The 19,976-nt window shown below is 43.1% G+C and overlaps 1 protein-coding gene across 7 annotated transcripts in view; it reads right to left on the bottom strand.

Annotated features, from left to right (window-relative positions):
* Nucleotides 1-996: 996 nt before the first annotated feature.
* Nucleotides 997-19,976, bottom strand: part of eya1 (EYA transcriptional coactivator and phosphatase 1) — a 44,421-nt gene continuing 25,441 nt past the window's right edge. For all 7 annotated transcript variants that reach the window (XM_030079822.1, XM_030079820.1, XM_030079819.1 and 4 more), the window contains 7 exons: nucleotides 18,509-18,598; nucleotides 7,473-7,531; nucleotides 7,179-7,339; nucleotides 6,852-6,966; nucleotides 6,367-6,488; nucleotides 4,965-5,065; nucleotides 997-2,123 (listed from right to left, as the gene is read on the bottom strand). In XM_030079822.1, coding sequence (XP_029935682.1) covers nucleotides 2,043-2,123; nucleotides 4,965-5,065; nucleotides 6,367-6,488; nucleotides 6,852-6,966; nucleotides 7,179-7,339; nucleotides 7,473-7,531; nucleotides 18,509-18,598 — 729 coding nt within the window. In that variant the 3' untranslated portion in view covers nucleotides 997-2,042. The remainder of the gene's footprint in view (nucleotides 2,124-4,964; nucleotides 5,066-6,366; nucleotides 6,489-6,851; nucleotides 6,967-7,178; nucleotides 7,340-7,472; nucleotides 7,532-18,508; nucleotides 18,599-19,976) is intronic.

A 19,976-nucleotide genomic window follows, 5' to 3' on the forward strand; every position in this document is an offset into this window, starting at 1 on the left:
TCTAGCAGCAATATGTAGATACCCCGGAGTACGGGGGAGAAGTTGCTTTGAGAAGAGCGTATCACAAATGTGGTGAGAAGGGGTCTGCCAGGGAGGAGAGGGGTCCTAATTGAAATGTACAGGGCAACAGTGATCATGTGCAAAGGAGGGGAAATTAGAAACACAAAGAGTCAGTTTCTGTTTAAAAATTCACAGTCAAAAGCACATGTCCTGTCTGTTCTCAAACCCTTTTGCACTTAGTGGCTTTTCTCTCAAATCTTCAAGAGCTAATGATGCTTTCCCCATCCACAGTTACAGAAGCACTATCAAAAGAGCTTCATGGATTTCAACTACAGCCATTTCAAAGTGGGACACAGAACATATTTTTCAAAGTCAAAATTAAAACACTACTTCATACAAAATTACGCTTGCTGTACAAGAGTTTTGTTATAGCGCTTGTATAAAAGATAATAAAACCTATTTAAGCTCCCTTTTTTCCTCTTCAAAACTGAGATCATATGTTTATTCAAATTGTTATTAAAATGGCTCTCAATAGGCATGAAAATGTGAGTGTGAAGTTTTCAAGCTTCATCGCCCAACTCCATGCCACATCAGAAACCGTTATTAAGTTATATCACAATTATGTTTGCTTCAAAATACATGGGGACAGGGCTGCAAGCTGGTGAAATGCCATAAGGGACACAAGTTGTGAGCTACCTTTCCAAATAACTAAAAAAAAGACCTTTTCCTTTTGAAATATGAATCTAAAAACTTGCAGTAGAGGAGACCTGTTATGTTTTATAAAGACGTGAATGCAGTTTACTGTAGGAAGAGTCTGAAGGAGGAGAAACATCACAGAATAAAATGAAAGATCATTGACACTTGACATCCATGCTTTTGGTCTTGACAAAACAATTTATCACAAAATCCCATTATCTACATATTTGTTTACTGAACAAAACCTTGAACACGTCAACACTTTCAGGCGTCGCACAAGCTTCTGTGCTATAGGATGCCTTTTTTTACTTCAATGAAAAAGCATTGCCACCTTTCAAGAGCATGTACCTAAATGAATATAGGAAGGAATAGTCCAGTGATTACAAATTTACACACACAAAAAGATTTCCTCTGTACACGATTGTCTCAGCATTGTAAATAAAGTTTTTTTTCATTTTCTTAAATTATTAGAAAACCCTTTGTTTTGCTTTTTGTTTTTTTTTTGTTTTGTTTGTTTGTTTGTTTTGTTTATTCCATAAACATCTTCCTCTGGCTGTGGTGGAAATCAAAAGTACTTTGTTGTGTGAAAAAGGCACAAGTCTTTTGTCATCGAGGTACCTTCTTGGTGGCGCCGTGCCACTCACAAAGTCTCCGTTCATAAATAAGAAGTACAGGACTCCCAGACCTACGGTTAACAGGGGAGCGAGCAGTCCCTGTCTTTCTGTCCCATGAGGGAGGGGCGATCAGGAAGAGCCCGAAAAGCAGGTTAGAGGGAGAAGGAACAAAAAGAGGAGGGCGGAGAGGGAAAGAGCTTGAGGGACAGGGAAATGTCACCACCAGTAGTTGTGGGCCTGTGGTTTACTGTAGCTGAGTTCTGTGGCGAGGTGAGGTGAGGCAGGCGAGGCCATCAGTAGCTCTGCTCTCCTCACAGGTGTGAACCCTGACAGAGTCCCGGCACAAACAGGGGCCGTAAAACACTTTGACGGCTTCAGAAAGCAGCCAATTCACAGTAACCAGGGCAAGCAGCTGCAGCGCCGTAAATTCACTTCTCTCCTTTGCTTCCAAAAAAAAAAAAAAAAAAAAAAAAAAAAAGGTTTAGGGTTAAGACGAATTGTGACCGTATGTCAGCACGTTAACCGTGTCGCTCAGCCTCTCTCTCTCCCTTTTTTTTCTTCTTTCTCCTCTTCTTTTCTTCCTTTGTAGTGGAAGACAGACGCCAGGCAGCGCAGGGGGCCTTTTCTGGGCTGTGGGGTCTGCGGCGAGCGCGGAACAGGGTTGGAGGGCGAAGGTGAAAAGGTTGCAGGGTGTTCTGGAGTGGAGCAGGGTGTGTGATGATGGTTGCAGTGCTACAAGTACTCCAGGTCTAGAGCGTGGTGGAGGGCCATGAGGTCTGAATGGCTGGAGATCCTCCAGAAGGGCATGTTGTGCTGAGGGGGGAAAACAGCAACAGAGTCATAATCTAGCATCGATATCATCTTCAAATGCCACTTTCCTATTGAAGGTGGAGTCAGTGATTCAGGAGGAATATTACTGATATTTGAAATCAACAGCCAGATTTATCCCTCTCACTCACACTGCCTACTTTCCCCCATCTCCCCTCCCCCTCCCCTTCCCCCTGTCCTGTCCATGAGCATCAACGCCCCCTGTTGCTGATTGGCTAGAATAGTGTTGTGCGGCCCGGTCCGAGACACTATGTTTGTTTGCCATTTACAGAGCCTCGGCTGTGTACAAACACCAGATTTTTTTTTTTCAGAGCACACACAGATTAATGGACTATGAGAAGATATACGATGAATTCACTGATTTCAGATATCAGCAATGTTTCTCCAGAATCACTGACTCCACCTTTACTCTTTTCAACTCTGATTTTCCCTTAAAATCACCCATAAGTAATTTTTTCAAAGTTCAATTTTTTTTTCTTCATATTTTGTGACAGTGTCATATATATATTCTGTATCAGCTGGTTGCATTGCTTTATTAAAGCTACATGACACTCATATTGAGTTAAATATTCAAACCTAAGGTGCCGTTGTTTTATGGCTGCACCATTCTATCAAACAGAAAATATCTAGATGTCTTGTGCATCATTTTACACACATTTCATTGTAATTCAGCAGGATATATTTGGTATTTTGCAAACCTTGGGATCTCCGCTAGAATTTCAAATAAACTTCTGTGGGTTTGAACAAAGTTCCGCCGCGCAGCATGCAGTTGTAATGACAAACCCACTGATGAGACTGGCAGAGTTGAAGAGTTTTAAAATTTATTTTCTGGTGCAGCTGAGTTTGGAAGAAACTCAGAGAAAGAGAGAGAGAGGTGCAAGGAACATTATGTTTTATAGCTAATAAACACAATGAGGTGAGCCTGGTCCATTCATCAGGAAAAGCAATCATATCAATAACAAATCCCTGACAGCCACTTTCTCTCCCTGGTGCCTACTGCTATGCAGCACTGCACAATGCCAAACAGTACATATATACCTCTCACTAATTCAATCACTGCACCAAAGCTGTTGTCTCATAGCACCAACATAATCCAGTAGCTATCCTCAACCGCAGCAAGAATGAACTGGCCCACAGTGTCTTTTGAGTGAACCTCGTGCCTGCCAATGTGTGTTTAGGACAGTGCAAATGAGCTGTTGTTCCCAAGCAGAGGCCGGGGGAGAAACCTGAGTCGCCGAGAATGAAAGGGGCTTGTCAGGTAGAGTCCTCAACCCCTCAGTGTGTGGAGCCCATTACCCTCCCCTTATCAAAGGTATGGCCTCTCCCAGGCATATGTTCCGCTTAGGAGAGCCTGCACTGACCCTTAAAAAGCTCTTTGCTTTTTGTTTTGTAAATTGTCTTTGCTTTTAAGTTTAAAAGCTGGAGATGTTATCTCTCCCTCCTCTCCCTGGCAATGGTAATAACTGAAGGCAGAATTGTTTCAGGGATTGGGGATTTTTTTTTTTTTTTTAGGATAGAGTAGAGAAATGGGGGGCTGGAGAACTTTTAGACGTTTGCTTTTGTAGTTCCACACAGTGTCACGTCTGATATGCGCCTCCTGACGGGTGAAATTGTTGTGTTATTTCACGTCCTCTCTGATGTTGACACAGAAACCTTTTACCGCATGGCGTGCCATGGGACTCACACCACTCAGATGGAGAAAAAATGCCTTATCCTTCCATCAATGTCACACTCCAACAACTCAAGCCTGAGTAAAAATATTTGCATCTTTTTTCCTGCAATCATCCCTTAAGACCATATTCCCAAGCTGTTTTACACTTTTATGATATGGAGCTATTAGTTTACACAGACATTTAACCAGAGTAAAGTAGAAGAAAGTCTGAACTTCTGTCCTAATCATTGCCCAACCATTCCTTCATCCTTCTGCGTATTTCTACTCATTGTTTACTGAGAAACAGGTGAAAATGGAGCTGGAGGGCTTTCAAAGGGAAACTCCATGTCTTCATCCTGACAGTGTGGTTCACCATAACTGTCAGTGAAATATGCTCCCACACCACTGATTAATTAGTTAATGAATATTCTGCTGCATGCGGCTTGCATGTGGCACTTGGTTTACATCCAAACTTGGCAGAAAGCTGAATCCACAACTCTTGGAGCAAGAGCCAACAGGTAACATAAATCTTCTGGGGAGGTAGGGAGGGGAAAAAAAGGGCAAATCAGATGTCAGAGTCATCTCAACAGATACCGTCATGTTTTCTGAAAAGGCTGTGAGAGGAGTCACCCATCACCCTTTCTTGCTCTGTCTCTTGCTAACAGGCTTGTCATTGCAGTAAATATTCTAATTTCATCAACAAAGATTTAAGCCTCCTCAATGTGTGCTCTATTTACAGTGTGCCTTGAACATGCCTGAAAGGGCCTGTCTAGCATTACACATACAGTATTCACGCTGCTCAGGGCATCGAGCTGGAATATATAATTATGCCATCTCTCCCCTCCCCTGCTCTGTAAACCTGAGATGGCGGAGGAGGAGGCTGATTACATACTACGGGCTTTCTCTCTTGTACTTGGACGACCTATAAGAGGATAAACGGATGAAAGAAAAGTAAGACGTTTGAGGAGGAGAGCTGGAGCACCTACTCATTTCTTTGCAAAGGTATGGCAGGTATGTTTTGTGTTCTGCGAACACTCATAATGAACTCCTGACCTTACAGAAACCAACCACAAGTCCAAACATAACCAATTCTCCTGGCTCCATGCATTTCCAATGAATGATTTCACCAGACGACACCAGCTTGTGTAGCCTCCATTATTTCTGTATTTTCTTACCTTTTTTGAGCCTTGCTCCTCTTCCACACCATCTCCAACAACAACGTAAACAACTTTCCTCCCGAACCTTTGAATTACTCTCTCAAAACAGCTCTCCTTCCCTGTAGAGGACAAAACAAGGCAGAGTGTTACCAGAGGTTTGCCTGAGCACGCAGATACACACAGACACACACAAGCACACATCCACAAGGAAATCTCCTATATGAATAAACCATATTCCCTTATTCCAGAGAAATGATACATACATAATATGCTACATATATAATATATATGTCATATATAAACCAAACATATGTACTAACTCTGGATATAGTGTTATACGTGTGACTTGTACATGTGCATATATTAAAAAAAACAAAACAAAAAACAAAAAAACAACAAGAACAACAACAACAAAAAAAACACACATGGTCCTTAAAAACGTTCACCTATACCTGCTGAGCATAAACTTGGAAAGATACACTTATACTATATATTAGACATATATATTTATATTTGAAAAAGTGCCAAATTGGATTATGTTTCATATATAGGTATTTACTATGGACATATACGCCATATGGAAATCCCCTATATGTGCACATATCACATTTCCGTACGGGACTGATGCCTGGTACTGGTCATCAAGCCGACGCGGAGGCACAGGGTGTGGAGAGCCCCTTTAAAAACACCATGCGTACAAAACAGGGCAGAGTGTAAACACTTTGGGCTCAGTGAGGGGACGTGATAAGATCAGCCCCCAGATAAACGCAATCTGAAAAGCATTAACTGTGTCCTTCTCCTCCCTGAACCTGGGACAAATGGACTTAAACCAGCTAAATCAGTCTCACATGCTACAGGGCCTGGTTGGGGGAACTGGTAGGCTTAACGTTCCGAGGATCCCTGAGCTACGCTCTCCTCCAACTCTGCGCTGACGGGCCTGAAAATGGCTCAGGAGTGAAGCTTGATGTTTATTTTGCATTTGAAACAGCAAAGGAGGGGAAGGATTGGAGGAAAGGAGGGGATGGGGTGGTGGAGGGGTGTGGGGGTGGAGGAGCGTGCGGGTCTGTTGCTGTGGAATGACATAAATGTGCAGAAGTGGTTTCATATGCAGTGCCTGAGCAGTGGAGGCCTGGGGAGGCCCAACACAGGCCCAGCTCCAGGAAAATAATCCCAGGCTGATTAGGCCTCTTCCTTCATACGAGAACATCAACCCTCTCCGGTGTCCCAATCTCCCACCCCATCCACGCCTCTGTCCCATCACACAGACAGCATGTGTGTCTTGCTATTTACACATAAACTGTCATGATGAGTATCCACATTGCAACGTGATACGCCAGAAACAAACACAAGAAAAGCACATTTCATACATTGAAATCATCACACTAACATTTCATAATGACATGCACAAGCCAGTATTTACCTATTTTGGTTGCGCTATAAATATTCTCAATAGGAAACACTATGCCTAAGCCGTAGAGCAGGACTTTTGCCAGGGCAGGGATGAGCTGCGTGGTGGTCACCAGGATATTCACACAGTTTGACCTGCAGGAGAGGGGGAGAGGAGCAGAGCAAAGGGATGACATCACTCTAAATCAGACTGACGGAGGACAAAAGGAAAACACAGGGCACAGATTAGAGTTGCTGTGATTTATCAATTTACTTAAAAAACATCAAACTGTCCTACAGCAAGGGACTGGATCTCAGCCCCTTTTTAAACGTTTAAGTCAGCTCTCTTAGCACGCTATCTTTCAAAATCAAGAAACACAGCCTATCTGAAAGACAAATACTGAGCTTGGGTGTTTTCTTTAATGGATTGGGAGTTTGGAGTTGACTTATTTACACCACATGCTAGTTTATATACGTGCGGTATGGGACTGGGTACAATTTTCCTCAGTGGAGTCCTACCTTGAGTGGATTAATGTTAGTGCTTTCAGTGCCAGTGTTAACCAGGAGTCCGTCAAGGCTTCAATTTCTGCTCGCAATTGCAACCAGGCTTCCCTTTTGGCTGGGCCCAGCAGACCTGAAACGCAGGGTAACATTGTTTGGGTTGGACCAGCCCTGCAAATACCAGCGGAATTTTCAAAATTTACCCTGACCAAGTGGTGTGGCCTGTGTGCTTTTAAAACGTGCATGTGAGCATACACACGAGTACACACACAGACACATTTCCACACAATGAGAGCATGTAAGTCGACTCAACAGTGTTGAGCAGTGCTGTATACTGGGGATTACCTCCAACGTTATTTTTGTAGGTGGTGTAGATTTCTTTTACTCGTCTGTAGCGGAAGGCCAGTTTTCTCATCCAGTCCACACCTCCCCTCACGCCTGTGGCCAGACACAGGTTGGCACTGGTCGCTGCCGCGTGGAAACCATCTGAGCTGAAGTTATACGTACTGAGAGAGGGAACAACAGTGGAAGAGAAAGAGAGAGAGAATCTGTAAGCACAAACCGCTCCACCGCTGATGGTAGCAAAGCACATTTTATGCTGACTGGTGAAACAAAAATCAAAGAGTCCTGAAGTTGTACCTTAGATCCTGGCCGTTGTCATCGGAGGACACATCATCGATATGTACCTGGTCACATTCCTGGAATACAGAAAACATAAATTATAAATAAGGATCGATTCACGCTCACTTAAAGAAATATGCAGCATATGCATTTTAAATTTTATTTTATGGCGTTTTTCCCCAAGAAAGAGAAGCAACATTCCCCACATGCTCCAGGCCATTTTTAATCACTTAAAAAAACATAAAAAATAAAAAATAAATCATTTACTCAGGAATTTGTGCTTTGGCTGGACACCTCAATCTTAATCCCCACTCTCTCCATCTCGCTCGCCCCTTCCTTCCCATCATCCCTTTAAATCAGCTCTCCACCCGTTTCCTTCTCTGAGCTGCCGCCTGCTCTTTCTTAACAACAATAAACCTCATCATTAATGTGGATGGACCTGTGGGCCAAGCTCCTACCACTAGGGGGGTCTAAAGATGTGTACATCCCCAGACATAACCAATTAAGCCCCAATCCAGCAGCTCTAAACACTCCCCAGGCTGGCATTTGGATAGCTATGTCTGAGAAGAGGGGTATATACATATACAGTATAAGAGGGTATGGAAGCAAGCTGAATGAACAAAGAGCCTTGGCACTAATGCTCTGTGCATGTGTGTGTGTGTGTGTGTGTGTGTGTGTGTAAATGTGTGTGCATCTCCCAACACATGTGCACACTTCCCTTCCCCTTTGGGGTGCCTGGCTCCTCTTGGAGAGGTAGAGGGATTCTGCAGCTCTGCACTGATTCCACCGGTACACAGTAACACAATCCAGACTTTCTGGTAAATGTAACCTACTAGAAAAATTGAACCTGATGCTAACCGCCAATGAAATTATGACCTCTGATTGCTGCTGCGCCACACACCAACACAGCCCCAGGGCTAGTCAGCCGGCAAAAGAGCGCAGGAGAAAGCAGACTGAAAATCTGTTATTAGTTTTCCATTTATAGGAGCACACTAGTGCCTCCCCCTTCCTCCGCGCTCTCCACCCCCTCAGCCAGCTCGAAATATGAGGGAGTCCTGCCTTGGCATTCGGATCAACACATTTCACATGGGACAGGCTGGCTCACGGCTCACTTCTATCTTACCAAGCTTGGGGCAGCTGGCAAATTAGCCTGTAAGGCATACAAAGCACTGAAGAACAGTCCTGTAGAGGCAAAAATGCTTCTGTAATGAATAAGATGTCACCTCTCAGGTTTGATTTATCAGCCATTATTCAGAATGGGTAACAGAGGGAACACTGGATCTCAATATGCAATAGGATTTATCTGTGTCAGTATTAGTTTTAAACTGGCTGCGTAACAGGTAGAAAGGTTACTCTCACCTGTTTGAAGTTATATTAAATTATTTCTCATGGAAGTGGAAACTTTAGGGAAAGAATTCCTCTGGTTTAAAGTATGAAAAATCCCTCCTCGTTTTTTTAAGCTTTTTAATTAAGTTTCATCCGGCTGTTAAGACACCCAAACACAGAAAGGACTTCCTTGTTTTAAGTCAATCTAACTGGGGCCAAATGCTGACGTTATTGCATTCCTCTCTAATGCTAGAGCAGGGTAAGGGTAAGGGCTTTGGACCGTAAACCTTTTTTATTTTACTGGTTCCCCTCTGAACAAATTTTTCATCTCCCTGGATTTGTGGGGAGAGGGAGGGGAGAGCGACGTGAGGAGAAACTCAAACCAGCTGTTCTTTAACAGAATTAAAATCTTGACCCCCAACCCCTCCTCTAATGCAGCCATTCTCTCGCCAAGCCTCTCCCAGCAAGCCCCGAGATCCAAAGAGGAAAAGACTTTGACCCCATGACCCCCCTCCCCTCCTCTCCGAGGCTCCAGCACCCCGATAAGGGGGTGAAAGGGGGGTAGTGAGGTGGGGTTTGGGGAGAGCTGCGGGTAGAGGCTGGGGGAGAGAGTCCAGAGTGACCTCACATGGAGCGAGTGCTGAGCCCCGCGTTCCAGAAGATGGACTGCCAATTGGAGACGGGGTGCAGGCGGGGCCTCCTAGATCTTTGCCTAATCTGTTTCCAGACGCTCACCAGTGGATCTTTAATAGTTGGAGAAAGCAACAATTTGTCCAAGTGTAATGATATGTTCCCAACAAACATATAAACCTTAAGTAAATTTATGATCTCTGACACAGATGCATATATTATTCAAGAACTTCCTTAAACTTTCTTAAACCATAACTGAAGGTTGAGAGGCAATGCTTAATTCCTTAATCAGCAGGGGTATTTCTGTTTGTTTAGGAAAACAAAAACAGCACCCTGGGTTAAGCACCTCATAAAGCCTCTATTCAGAGACTTCCATTCTGGTTTAAGTGACTGGAATGCTTCCATTATCCACCAATTACCTGCTGATGAATTAGACACAATCGCTCAACTGCAAAACTCCCGCACACCTCCTTCACTGCGGTACAGGAGCATTCAGCTCCGCTCTTTTGCTATATCACTGCCAAAATGCATGCTTTGTCTCTGTACCTTGTTGGACAACAATGGTGCCGCATGTTTATTCTACTCATGTAATGTGTTTCTTTCAGAGTTTGACAGGCCTGCGTGGACCAAAACAGATATCTGAGAACAATATTACTCAGAATGTTAACTAGGGGCCTACTTTAGACGCCAGACGCAAAACTCAAACATGACCTGACACGCATAAATATGTCTCAGTAATTAGGCCTAATTGAGGTTATTATGATAACTGCTGCCTGAGTATGAATGATTTTTCCTGGACTTGACCAAATCCTCAAAGCTAATAAACAATACAAACCTCAACCAATGTACAGGGTGTATAGGAACACAAAAAGCCAAGTAAAACATAGAGGTTTGAGTTCTTGACACCCAGCTCCTGTTTTGTAGTGTGAATGCATGTGTGTGTGGGATTTCCTACCCCTTTCCCTTTCCTTGTCTTTTGCGCCATGTTCACATAGCCTTTAAATTTGGTGGATATTACAACACTAAATTAACAGTTGAGTGGGGCTTGGGATTCCGATGCAAGGGTTTGGTGTGGCGTGTATGTGTGTATGAGCGTGTGTGTGTGTGTGTGTTTGGGAATGGGGTAAGCGCAGACTCCAACAATTACTGCTCCCAGCTGGGGCTGGCATAAACCTCTGCACTGGCTCCCTGGGAGGACTGGGGAAGCTATTGTAGGAGGTGGCTGTGGGTAATGTCTTACAGTAACCCTCACACACACTCATTAGGAGCCACTTCTGAAGGCCTCGTAAACACCATAGAGCCTAAAGACCAAAGATGGGGCAGGTTCAACTCAGTTAGGTACAGTAATGTTGACGTATTGGACTGGGTGGAAAGAAATGGGGTGGAGCAGTGAATGTTACTTAGTGCCTGACGCAGTAGAGGACTGTCAGTAATGATGGATGTTGCATATGCACGCTCTAAAGGCCACAATTATTTTATAACATTGCAGAACTGGACGCCGAGAAGGGAAAGGCTGTGAAAAGTAAACACTAGGTATGCAGTAACATTCATTGAGGATGGGGTAATATGAAAATTCCAAATAAAAATTGCCATGTCTAAATCTATCACAGTTTTCAGTGTTATTATGGTATTGTTAAGATGTGGTATATATCTTAAATAATTTCACCATGTTGTTTATTCAAATGTATTGAAGAGTACTGAAACTTTGAACTATTTGCTTTTTGATAATCACAGAAGGAATGCCATATGTTAACATATGAAATACACCACAAGAGCATATCAAATGCATTATAGATGATTAGTGCTGTGACCATGAGAGGTCTGCACATTGTGCTCGTGGTAGATAAGAAAAAACAGCAACCAAAAGACTTTTTGAGTTCCCTCATGCAGGTTTCAAAGAAGACAACCATATGTAGACAAGTCAAATGTCCATTGTACATATGTGAGCAACACAGTGTCAGGATTAAAAAGACTTGACTGGTTGATGCTAGACATTACATACTGAAAATTATTTTAAAATCAAATCAGTTTGCATGATATCTGGAACTTGAAACTACAATTAACCATTTGTACTTCATCACAGTTTATAGTAAATTGGATTGGATTAAAAGAAGAATATCCGAAAGTGAAAGTTTCCTGGTTTTCTGAGAGTAAGGGCTGGGATAAAATAAATATCATGTGTGTTGTCGGTTTTTCTGTGTCACATTTAACAACTGCTCTTTTAACTGATGTTTAATATGTAAAAAATATAGCTCGATTTAAAGGCATTCAGGGCGGGATGCAAAGAATGCAGATTACATTGAAAGTTACAGTCTGATTCTCTGGTAGCAAGGGAAACAGAAAAACAGCATGCTAATATTGTTTATTTGCTAAAGCAATAACAATACAATGACAAAACGGCAAGATGGTGGCACATCGCGGGGCAATCTGAGAATTTCCTAGAACTTTTTGAACATCTCTTTTCCATTGAATCCCCCCTTCTCCCCTCACCAAGCAAACAGTGGTCTCTGTAAAACCTACAATCACCACTAACTCACACCAGATGTTCCTACTGTACTCAGGAGTGAAGACCCTCCACCAGAAGCCATCGCAATTACTCCTTATGCAAACACTATGTCTTTCTGTTAAATTCATCAGCGACCTTTTTTTCCCCCTTTTCTTCTTAGTTCATTAAGCTGTCAAACAGTTCTTATCTGCAAAGGCAAGAAGCAAACAACAAAAAACAATTCAGAACAGTGAAAGACGCTTCTGTGTGCAGTGAGCAAATGAATTTAAAGAGGAATAAAAACAGAAATTAACCTAATTTTGAACACTTCTTCCATCTGTATCATTCAGTCTGCCTCCTTCTCTTTCGCTGTCTCTCTGTCTTTCCCCTGGTCTGCTGAAAACTTTTCATTTGAGAGGAAGCTATCAGAGCCCTCTTTGTTCCCTTGGCATCTGTCATTAAGCAATCAGTGATGACGGCCTGACTCTTCCTGTAGCCCTGGGAAGGGCTCAGAGTGGTGACTGCAGCAGTCAGAGGCAGGGAGAAGGAAGAAGGGGAGCTCGGCACTGCACATTACCAAAACACAGAAATGACTTTGCTATCTGATAAACTAACTCCTGGTCCTGTTATTGCCATGGAGGTCAAAGTCACTGCCACGGTGTCCACTTTTTGCGTACAAGCACTCCTAAGCCCTCCCACCTGCTCTTTCTCCTTCTCTCACCCACTCTACAGGTGAGCTGTGTGTGTGTTGGGTTGGGATGGGGGGTCAAAACCACAATGTGAGCGATAACAGCCGTCATCACAGCATTCCTTGTGACCCTACAGGCTAATGCCATGTGAAAAAGGCTCATCCATGGTTCGCAGGTTCTCAATGCCGCCACTCCACCGGCAGAGGCTGTCATCCCTCCCCCCCGTGGTCTGTGACCTCCAGCAACTTCCCTCTCTGTTCCCACCACAGGCACCCCTGTTTAGGGGAGGGAGGAGGGTGGAGAAGGGAGGGGGCCACGATTACCTGGGGGTCAGACACAGGATGTGGGGAACAAAAGGAGAGTTCTTCGAACCCACTTCATTCCAATCCACAATCTGTGCTTGAACAGTCACGGAATTCAAACAGCGGCGCCAAACAAAGCACAGGTATAGAGAAGCCCATGCTGGTTTTACACAAATTCACACGATCAAGAAAAGGGAATGAGGGGGAGCTTCCTTCAAGACTGACATAAGAAAATTTCATGAACTGCTCTGTAAAAGCCTCTTGTAATGGCTAGAAAAGTTTGAACGAAAAATATCCCAAAGGTATGCCATGAAAACAATCTAAAAATATAAATTAGATATATGTGATGGATGAGCTGTCTCTCATTATTTCCTATTTTAGGCACTGCAAGTCCAAACCAAACCTCAAGGAGAGCAACATTAAATGCAATATCAAATCTCAGACATTTCAGCATGTTTTTCCCCTTCAACAAACCTATCCATAGAGGAGCAAACTATTTCTGCCAAGTAGACTGTTGTCTAGACAAATCCCAGCAAGTTTCTGTTCTCTTCATCCACAGACCATACTGGGCAGGTGCTGTGTCTCCCTCTTTAATACAGGACAAGAAATCTATTCTTAAATACCATCATTTGTCACCAGACAGTTAGTAATGTTATATTTTCCATGTACCCTCAACCCCTATTGGTGTATGAATCTGCTGGGCTAGGCTAGTGGGTAGGGGGGTGGGGGTGAGGAGGAGCTCTGCTGAGCGAAGATAGACAGGGTGGCTTTGAAACCTCCACTTTCTCTCTTTAGTCTTTCCAAAACACATCACTGGTCCCGCCTTGGGACTTGACAGAGTTATGTCGAGCAGCATGGCAGAACTACTACATCGGTGGCCAAGCAAATGATGAAAAATAGCCACATCAGTCTGCACAGACCTAAAGCAGCCCGTGTGACAGAATGTACCAAATATAAAAGTGACCATCTAATATACTGCTTCACTTGTTTTCTGCAGCATGCATTGAAAAATAAGCTAAAGTCATTAGATGTCTGTCCTGCTGTTGCTCTTAATTCAGCTAAAACATAAATCCACAGCATGAATTCATGAATTGATCAACTGAATTACAGGGCCATGCACACAGAGAACGTGCCAGATTTTCAGTGTGTTGTTTTTTAAAATTGTTTTCTAATGGAAACATGCACCAGACCAACATTGTTTTACATTGTGTTGTGTCTCGCTTTTTTCAAACACTGCTGGCATTTGTGTTTTTCTGATGGAATGCAACCAGTTGCTCGCTGTTCAACTTTTGCGTAGACACAACACTCATTACTGTCAGTTATACAACAAACAGAGAAGGGGTGCTAAACAAATGGTCAAAAGGAGAATTTAATCACAGCCGTGTCTTATCATCTACAACTTCATAAGTTCAGATCAAAAAGCTACTATGATCTACTCAGCAAAAAGCCTGGAGGGACGTATGATCCAATGCCAGCTTGCCAGCAGTACGGATTAATTATACCTACAGCTGGTAAGTAGCAGGCTGTGATGTCATGTGCTGTCATAACAATGGTGAAACACATCCTTTTCCCCCTTGTATTAAAATAATGTCACATCCCAACAAGACTCACAATGTGTGCAATATGCTATTCGTTACTGGCTGCTGTATCACAAAAAATCTTCTTCAAAAACGATCAAGGAGAACACCATAAAGCTACCAAACTTGGAGAATGGTGAGAGCAGGATCTGCCTTTCTACAGTGGGACATAAAACTAACAGAATGGCTCTGCACTAAGAGGCTCTGGAGGGCCATTCCAGCTGCTAGGTAAATGTAACCGTGCGTTTCATAGCATCTCTCATTAACAGGCAGCCCCTGGGTGAGAGTGACAGAAGAGGTTTCAACCCTGGGACTGCAGGCTGGGAGCTATAAAAGGCAGTAGGTTCGCAGTGTCACAGGGTTGCTGCACCAGGTATATGTGTGTGTGTGTTTGTGTGTGTGTGTGTGTGTGTGTGTGTGTGTGTGTGTGTGTGTAATTGAACACTATGAAGCGCAACATGTTCAGAGTGAGTGCGCATTTGAGTGTGAGAGAGTGTTGCACGCAGCATGGAGGCATCACTGGACTAATTTAAAATGTTCCCACCTTTGGAGGCCTCTCTCTCTCGCACTCTCTGTGAGTGGTTTGCCCTCATGGCCTTTATCCTCTAGACAGGGCGGGTTGTTTTCTCACCCAGGGAGGGGGGAGACGGCAGCCCCTGTACCCCACTGAGAAGGGAGCACAGGGGGCTCGGCCAGCTAAAGAGAGGCCCCCGGTTCCCACATACCGCTCAGCATTACCGTTCGGGCTGCGGAGGTGCACCTACGGTAAACTCACACCCCGAGTCACAGCAGAGCTGTCAGTCTTCGCAGTGAGCTCAGCCTCAGAGGGCTTCATTATACACATCACTTTAGACCATCAATTAACTCCACCTTCAACCCCATGTCACTTCAAATAAATAAACCCCACTGAGAGATTTTTTTAGTGTAGCAAATTTACTATATAAAATATAAGCAATAAAAAATATAAATCTTCTTTGGAATACATTAGCAAAAGTACATACTTGTTAAACAATTCCCAACATACCATTTAATTATTTCTGGAAATAAAATAAAATTATTAGATAAATTATGGTAATTAATGGTATTAATTATGACATTAACTATTCATATTTATGCTGCTAATTCACAAATGATACTCAGAAAATTGATTTCATATTAAGCTCTGAAACAGATTAGTCACAGATATGGCATTCCTGATTATACATATCTCTTATATATAGCCTTTGAAAAAACCTACAACTTCTCCTATCAGGCAAATTAATTCAGTGGAGATCAGATCGATAGAGATCATATTGCCTAGAATTACTTTTGTAATACATCCTTCAGTAAGAGAGTATATTTGATGATAAAAACAGATTGTGCTGCACATACAACACTATGCCCCTCCTGTACAAATTTATCTCTGACACACTGAGTGGCCAATAGAGGGATGTGTGAGTGGACAAGGAGGGAAACATTTCCAGGGCCCACCTTCAGCATTATCCAACATTTAACAAGCGAGAGAATGGAAAAGAGTGAGTGAGAAAAAAGTAGGAGAGAGAGAGAAAGAAAGAGAGGGAGAGGGAGAGAGAGAGAGAGAGAGAGAGAGAGAGAGAGAGAGAGAGAGAGAGAGAGGAGTGAAACTGATCCCTGTTGACCCCTTCGGCATGCCCTCTTTCTTTTTATGACTTTCCTCTGAATCGTCACTCACCAGTTCTATCAACACGGCCCAACCTCCATTCAAACACACACGCACTCATGCATGTGCACGTGCGTGTGTATGCGTGCGCGCACACACACACACACACACACACACACACACACACACACACACACACACACACGCACACAGAGAAAGAGAAAATAGCTCTCTCTGACTTGGCCAGGCTGAGCACAATATCATGCAGGATTGTGATGTTTAGAGGCCCTGTAAACAAGCCTAGTGTGTGTTTGGTCTGGATTAATTTAGCTTGCAAATCTACTGTCTCATGAAAAATGAGTCAAGGACAGCAAGAATAGCAGAGTTGTAAAGGGGCAGTGTCTGTATTTAATGTATTTGTGCAGAGGCTAGCAGGACAACAGAGTGTTAAGACCTAGATGGCTCACTCACACACCGTTAGGCCACTAACTCTGCACCTGTGTTTCTGCACAGCCTCTGGGGTCTCCCTTTATGGCTTAGACTAAATTAGATGGACCGTATGCATTTCTGCACATGCTTAAATACATAACTGCTGCTGGCTCTGGTATTTATAGTTGGACTCAATTTAGCTCTATCTGAGATGGAGGACTGTAAATCAGCCGAGAGGAAACACAACTGGTTAGGCGTTGCTGAGAACTTGCACTTAACACTCGCACAGGCCCAGCGCAGCTAAAGAGGAGAGATCAATATGCTTGCAAGAGGCTGTCGCCCCTGGTATGATGCATAATGACAATCGGGGCAATTTGTGGAGAGAAGGCTTTACATTGGACATTCTAAAAAGCATTCTTGCAACAGACCACAGATTGCTATTTTAGTCAGCACAGTATTCTAGTTTAAGCTGGAAAAAAAAAATGGCCAGCTTTTAAGTGTCAAAATGAAATGTAATAATTTTGTTACTGAGATAGAGCAGAAGAAAAATATGCATTGCACGTTCAAATAATTTTATAAGCAGACTGAACTGCCAATTCATCTGCGAACAGTTTCATCACACATGAAAAGAAATCAAAACACGGGACAGATGTTGAGCAAAACCACATTTAAGCGTTGTCACAAACTGCCATTTTTTCAAATGATTGGGGCACATCTATTAAATAAAGTGCAGCTACACTGAATTCAGGGCATAAGGAAATATTTAACCAGCCAATTGCAACCAATTAACTTTGATCACAATGACTGCGTTTAGGATCTCAGTCACTCGCCTGTCTGGGGGAGCACCAACATTTTCTCTTTCTCTCTCTCCCGGTTTTTCCCCTCACTCGATTTGCTTCATGTGAAGAAGCAGAACATGGTGGTGACTAATGAGACTTGGCAGACTGGCCACAGCCCTCTTCACACTTAAGTATCAAACAAAACATTTCCTCTACTGTGAGGTCAACCTAAAGCAGGACACCAAGGAAAAGCACTGGGGCAGTGGGATCAGATTCACTGCGAGAAAGAGACAGAGAGCAGACGATGGAGAAGAGACAGACATGGAGGAATGAAAACTGTTTAAAAATGCCACAAGAATTTGAAGAGAGATAAGTTTAGAGAAAAGACCATGGAGATCCCTTGTTTTACTTATTTCAAAACTGTGACGTGTGGTGATAGATAGACATGTGTATGCATGTGTGTATGTATGCATATATATCTGTCCAAAACGAACCTACAGGTAACCCTGACCCAATGGTCTTTGCCTCACCTCTCCCCAGGGTAGAGCAGACACTCTCAGACACTTGGTCAGACATCACAGGCCCTCCAGCCCAGCACCTAACCCCTCACTACACAAACCCACACACATCTCCCTACCCCTGATGCCTCTATTCCTGCACCCCAGGGGCAGATTTTACACTAGCCGTACATGAATCAGGGGGGCAGAGAGGTGTGGGAGGGACACAGTGGGTGATTTCATGCCGTGACGGAAGGGTCTGTGGTGTAGGTGGACAGCGACACCAAGCACACAGCATGACACACAGACAGACAGAGCGGCCACAGAAACACTAGAGCCTGACAAATTGCACTAGCCGCTTTGGGGGTGGGGGAGGTGGAGGGGTGGGTAGCGACCCAGGGATGACTGAGACTGACAGCACATGTAAAATTCATGGTATCCCTTGGGCTCCGAGGTAAGACTTCACCACTACGGGAGTGGTAACTGAGAAACAGGCTTCCCGCTATTAAATGGTAGTTGCTGCTTTTGCTAAAAATTAATTGGGCTGCTCTTGCTCCTCCTGAGGAAATATATACACTTCTGTTGTGGCTTATCTACATCTTGGATTGGGCCTTAAATCAAGATTCTTACTGCAGAAATCATCGCAGGGTGAAGAGAAGGTATTTGTACAGAACAAGAGAAGGCTTAAAGGAAAGAAAAATGAAGCACACATTTAGACGCACCTCTAAGTCGTTAAAGAATAAGTGTGTGTCAGCCAGGTTGAAGATCATTTCCTCCATCCTCAGACCTAATGATACAGATGTGGGTGGATCCTGAAAAATAAGAGAGAGCAACAATTATCAAATAAATAAATAAATAAATTGATTAATTAATAAAAAGCATTTCCTTAGAGGTGCCCTTAGAGGTACCAGTTTCTTTCATAATGAATATTACAGTAAGTAATGATGTCCACTGTAACTTGCTCAATTAACAGCACTCAGGGGATTCTCTTAAATTCCTGAGCACACTACTCCCATAAAATAGGACATTAGACAGACTTGAAAGAAAGTTTTAGCCTTTGTTTACGACCCTCCAAAAGGGTCCAGAATAGTCATCAGAAATGCCACAGACTTTAATGAATGCAGTAAAAGCATGTCTCTTCTCAGGAGGGGTGGGCGATTTAGAAGAGTTGGGGTCACAGCCTAATCGTAAATAGCCCATTCTCCACATACTTGTGCTGATGCATCATGCGACTGCTCACTAGGTGATATCAGGGAAAACAATTCTCCTCACCACCCTAACTTAAGTTTCCAAAGACAATCAGCAGCCTCTTTGAGGCAATTCCTGATGTGATTATAAAGTTATACCATCAACTCCAAATTTCAAAATTATTCTAGGTCAATGTGAGCATAGATGTTTCCCCACATTAAGCGCCACTGCAATTTTTCTTTAAATCATGATCTCTGTCAGTAACATGAGCCAGGCTGTAATGGTGATATGGTCACACTGTCTGTAAGACAATACGTAGAGAAGAGTGCACTACACTGTAAATAGTTAATGAAGCCATGACAATGTGTGCTTTTTCCCTTTAAAAACAACAAATAGGCAAAAAGTCTTCAGCTTTGTGTACAATAACAAATATAAAGGTAAAGGTCCTGTATAATATAATTATTTTCACATGGAATTCAGGTATCTCACATATATTTAGTTTTTATTTAGAAAATTCAAATGCTCATTCCAATATTAAAGCTTTGTTCAAATATAAATCAACAAAAGAAGGAGTTCCCCATTTTGAAAGCTACTTTAATATTCTTGGCAAAAAAAAACAATCTATTTCTTCTGGTGTTATATTTCTAATCAGCAAATTGTCTTTAGCAGGCGGAGGATGAGAGACACAATAGCAAGCTGTGGGAGAGGATTTTCTGCGGCTGGGTAAGGCTCTACTAAAGTCAGGCCAGGCAGGGCCAGAAGCAGGGGATTACAGAGTTAAACCACCTGAAGACACACCTGAGCTATCTACTGATTAGCTGTCACACTCCACAATGCTTATGTTTTCACTAAAATGACAGAGTACAAACCACACAAGTAGAGCTCAATCTCCACTTCTGGCAGCTGTCTTTCTTTCCTTCCCGCTTTTCTCTCCCCGCCTCTTTCTCTTTCTTAACCTCCCAGTTCGAATCAATCTTTCAGTCGGAATTCATCAAAAATAAT

This window comes from Myripristis murdjan, chromosome 20, assembly GCF_902150065.1.
Source record: "Myripristis murdjan chromosome 20, fMyrMur1.1, whole genome shotgun sequence".
In the NCBI taxonomy this organism is placed as follows: Eukaryota; Metazoa; Chordata; class Actinopteri; order Holocentriformes; family Holocentridae; genus Myripristis; species Myripristis murdjan.